Source organism: Austrofundulus limnaeus, unplaced genomic scaffold (assembly GCF_001266775.1).
Source record: "Austrofundulus limnaeus strain Quisiro unplaced genomic scaffold, Austrofundulus_limnaeus-1.0 Scaffold69, whole genome shotgun sequence".
NCBI classification, from domain to species: Eukaryota; Metazoa; Chordata; class Actinopteri; order Cyprinodontiformes; family Rivulidae; genus Austrofundulus; species Austrofundulus limnaeus.
The window spans coordinates 375,580-379,688 of record NW_013952471.1 but is presented as its reverse complement, the minus strand read 5'-3'; the positions used below and the strand labels follow the sequence as shown (position 1 = coordinate 379,688).

General features: G+C 38.6%; 1 protein-coding gene across 2 annotated transcripts in view; it reads right to left on the bottom strand.

The window, feature by feature from the left end:
• The window catches only part of LOC106518975 (RNA polymerase II elongation factor ELL2), a 33,498-nt gene extending 31,368 nt beyond the window's left edge, over positions 1-2,130 (bottom strand). The window contains exons 1-2 of one of the 2 annotated variants that reach the window (XM_014010427.1): positions 1,924-2,130; positions 1,472-1,519 (exon numbers count right to left, since the gene is read on the bottom strand). In XM_014010427.1, the coding sequence (XP_013865881.1) occupies positions 1,472-1,519; positions 1,924-2,061 (186 nt within the window). In that variant the 5' untranslated portion in view covers positions 2,062-2,130. The remainder of the gene's footprint in view (positions 1-1,471; positions 1,520-1,923) is intronic. The other variant, XM_014010426.1, reaches the window with a different exon arrangement.
• Between the last annotated feature and the right edge of the window lie 1,979 nt (positions 2,131-4,109).

The window sequence follows — 4,109 nt, the reverse complement described above, 5'->3', positions numbered from 1 at the left end:
ACAAAGTTCATGTACTCAGACCAGTAATATTTGGGGTCACAAGGTTTTGCCATGAATATTTTGTGGGTCAGAAGACAAAAAGTTTGGGAACCACTACGCTAGCGAACAGTTAAACAAAAGCACAAGATGACCGTTTTTCATGACATGAAGGATGAACAAATTGCCACGTCCTTTTTATGCATGCAAGACAAGGTCAGTAAAGCATGGTAAATGAAAACAACTGATTGATTCATCAGTTTATTCAACAATTACAGCAGGTTCTCTTACAAAATAATACTTTAATGCAAACTCCTGATCCTTTGCTTTTACTCCCACAGCCTCGGACGTGAAGACTGCCTTTCATTACCACACATCTGTTTATTGGAGGTTGCAGTTGTTATCTACCGAGACAAAACTCCTCCAGAACCAAAGGAAACCGCCAGCTGACCCATCCTTCACCTTTTAAAGGGATTGTTCAGATAAGCTGAAGAGGAGCTCCGTGGAAAGTTTTTGTGAGCAGTTAACATTTTACCTGTTGCAGAAAGTTCTCTGAATGATGTCTTTATTTACACCCTGGCAAAAAAAAAAAAACAACAACACTTCCACACTCTCGGATTGCTTTAAACTCATGCAAAAATGAAAGCAACACACGCGCACCTACAAATATACTGGTTTAAAACCAGTTTGTTGACAACATAAGCTCCCCATTTTCTGAACTCGCCAGCCCTCTGCTCATCCTGTCGTGACAGGAAGGGGGGTCGTGACTCTTTCAAACCAACCTGTGCTGTTAGCATTGACTGAAAAGTAAGGATTCCCCAAGGACACAGCTGCTCCTGACTGAAGTCAAAACACAAACACACACACACAGAGCTCAGGCTGTTTACTCCAGATCACGCCTCAGTATCGAGTTCCTGGCTCGGATATTGTGTCTTAATGTCTTAAACCTGCACAGACACACCGATACAGCATTAAACTGCATTTCCACCAAAGAGAACAGCACGCACGAGGCTGGACGAATACAACTCCTTTGACTCACCGTAACAACTCCTCATCTTCACTCCAGCTCTGACAACATATGTGCTCACCTCTCTACCCTCTCTCTCTCACCCTCTCCTTTCCCGGGGCCGCTCGCTGACCCAACAAATCCTGTGCACGGTCACCGGCCCTGACCCGGTAACCTGCACGGCTCCTATCTGCTGCAGAGGAGCACACACAGCCTCCTTCTCCCTGGGCTATCAGAGGGTGGSAGCACGGCGGGGCGCGGTGAGTCATCAGCAAACCACGACCAAGACAAGGAAAAGAAGAAATTATTTGCTCTTGTTTCAAAGAAAAAAGGAGGAGTGAGATACGTGCCAGGTTAACACGATCACTCATCCTACAGTTTCATGCTTTAAAGCAAACGAATGGGCTCAAACACACTGAATATCAAAAATAAAAAAGTGTGAAACTTTATTTAAATATATTTAAAGAATGATTAAAAATAAAAACTTACCCCTTGGTTTCTGCTGAAACATATGGATGGTTGACTTTGTAAAGCTCCCTAAGGGTTAAAGAGAAGAAAATAAATACAAATGTTAAAGTTACACAATCAGTAAAGCCTGTTTGAATTACAACAACTCAGTGTCAGAAAAAAAGAAGACTTATTTTTGGTACTTTATTGGAAAATCTGGAATTTTTTATTTATTTTTCGTGGTGTGCAACAGCTTGTTTTTAATTACAGGGTTCAGTTCTGTTGTGTTCTGGGTCGACAGACAGTACTGACAGTAAATTTGCACAACAAACTGAACGCTGACAGAAAAAATACAAACAAACTGAGGAGTAGGCAAAATATTTGTGTGCTGTTATGCCTAAACGCACCAGAGAAGCTAATTCGTTAAAAAATGGGAGCTAAAACTTTTTGAGGTGTAAAAAAAACCACCTCAGAAAGAGAGTAAGAAACGGTACCTTGAGGTTCTGGTAAGCCTCCAGCGCCCTGACAGCCGTGTCCGTCAGCTTGACGTGGTACAGCGTGATGTTGGGGCTGTTTTTGTTCGTTTTTCCACAGGAGAGCCCGTAACGGTGCTCCTGCTTGAGTGAAGCCATCGCTGGCTCTTCTCTCAGCTCTGCTGCTGCAGCTCGAGCTGCTCCTCTGAGCGCCGCGTGCGTCCTGCTACGTCACGACGTGGGCGGGGTCGACTCCTCCTCCCTGTTGTCCTCTTGTCTTGTTTCAACATAACACTGCTAGCCTAGCAAACCCCAAAATTCATACCAGTGTGAAACTTTCCTGTTTTTATCTTTCAGTCTGAATCTTTGCAGACACATATAACATCTGCATACATTTTACTTTGAACATTTTATATTTTATAATAAAAAGAAAAGCAGGTACAACTTGACATGCATTTCACTTGCTTTGTTGATAGCAAAAAAATACTTTCCAAGTTGTAAACATTAGACATTGTTGAATTCAACTATAAAAATGAGTCACAAATGTAGGCTGTTTAGTTTTTATAAATTAATAACAATATGGACATAGCCATGTTATTTACACTGCAAAGCATTCTGGGTAGATGGTGATGCTTCCCTCCTGCTCTCCTGTGAGCTCTATCCAGCTTGAATTTTATAATTATGGACAATGTGTGACATTTTAAATGAGATGCATTGAAAGAGAGGAGAATGTAGAAATGACTCAAACTGTAACTGAAAATGATGGAGGACAACAGAGCTGCTTTATGAAAGGAGAACCTCAGCTTTAGTCTTTTATTTTTGCGTTAACTCCCAAGCTATGGCACTAGCTCTAAAGCTAATAAATTTATTTTGCTCTAAAGGTAATGAATATAGTGTAAACTCTAATTAGTAAATATAGAGTAAGCACGCAAGCTAATAAATATAGTTAACTTTAAAGTTAATAAATATAGCATTAGTTCTAAAGCTAATAAATATGGTGTTAACTCTAAAGCTAATAAATATGGTGTTAACTCTAAAGCTAATAAATATGGTGTTAACTCTAAAGCTAATAAATATGGTGTTAACTTTAAAGCTAATAAATATAGTTAACTTTAAAGTTAATAAATATAGCATTAGTTCTAAAGCTAATAAATATGGTGTTAAGCTAATAAATATGGTGTTAACTCTAAAGCTAATAAATATGGTGTTAACTCTAAAGCAAATTAATATAGTGTTAACTCTAAAGCTAATAAATACAGAGTTAGTTCTAAGGCTAATAAATAAAGTGTTAACTCTAAAGCAAATAAATGTAGTGTAAACTCTAAAGTTAATAAATATAGCTTTAGTTCTTGAGCGAATATATTCGGTGTTCCCATTTGATCGTTTCAATCCATATATTATGAAGAACCTTGAAAATACTTCAAAGATAAAATTATTGCCTCACATTATAGCTTTTCAGCCCTGACTCTATAGCAGGGGTGCCCAAACATTTTCGCTGAGGGAGCCAAAATGAAAAATGTCCTGAGGGCTGCGGGCCAAATGCAAAAATATAATACATGAAGTGCAAATACTTCTTAAGTAAAGTTGTTTGATTATTTTTTTTGTTAGCCAATGGATGTGCAAAAAAATTGACATAGACTTGAGCATCAACAGCTCATGGGACATTTCATAAATTAAAATTTGAGTATTTGTGGTTGTGTGCAAATATAGATGTGTGCTTAAATCCAGTCTAAATGTCTCTTGTAGTTACTTGTATTTTATGTTTAATTCTAATGTAATTCAAAGATAAAGTTAGTACCTAAGACTATCTGCAGCCCTTTTATATAGCTGGACCAATGGTTGGAATGATTAAGTGGAAATTAGTGTTTCTACATAAAACAAGAGAATACAACCTAGTGGCCAGGGCAGCTGCTGGTGGGCCAAGTCAAATCACTTGGCGGGTCAATTTTGGCCTGCGGGCCCCACTTTGGGCACCTCTGCTCTGTAGTCTTAACTGCGACCCATCATCATGAGATCCCTTTAAGGGTAATGTTTTTGTCTTTCCTAATTATTAATTCAAACATAATTCACTACCATTGAAAAAACTAAGGAGAACTTGTCCTGAAGCATCTCTGTAATCCAGGTAGAAAAAAATCAAAAAGAAAAAATAAGTAGGTCCTCTGGATGGGTTCTTCTTTAGTGAAACGTTTTGTCTCTCCTCCAAGAGA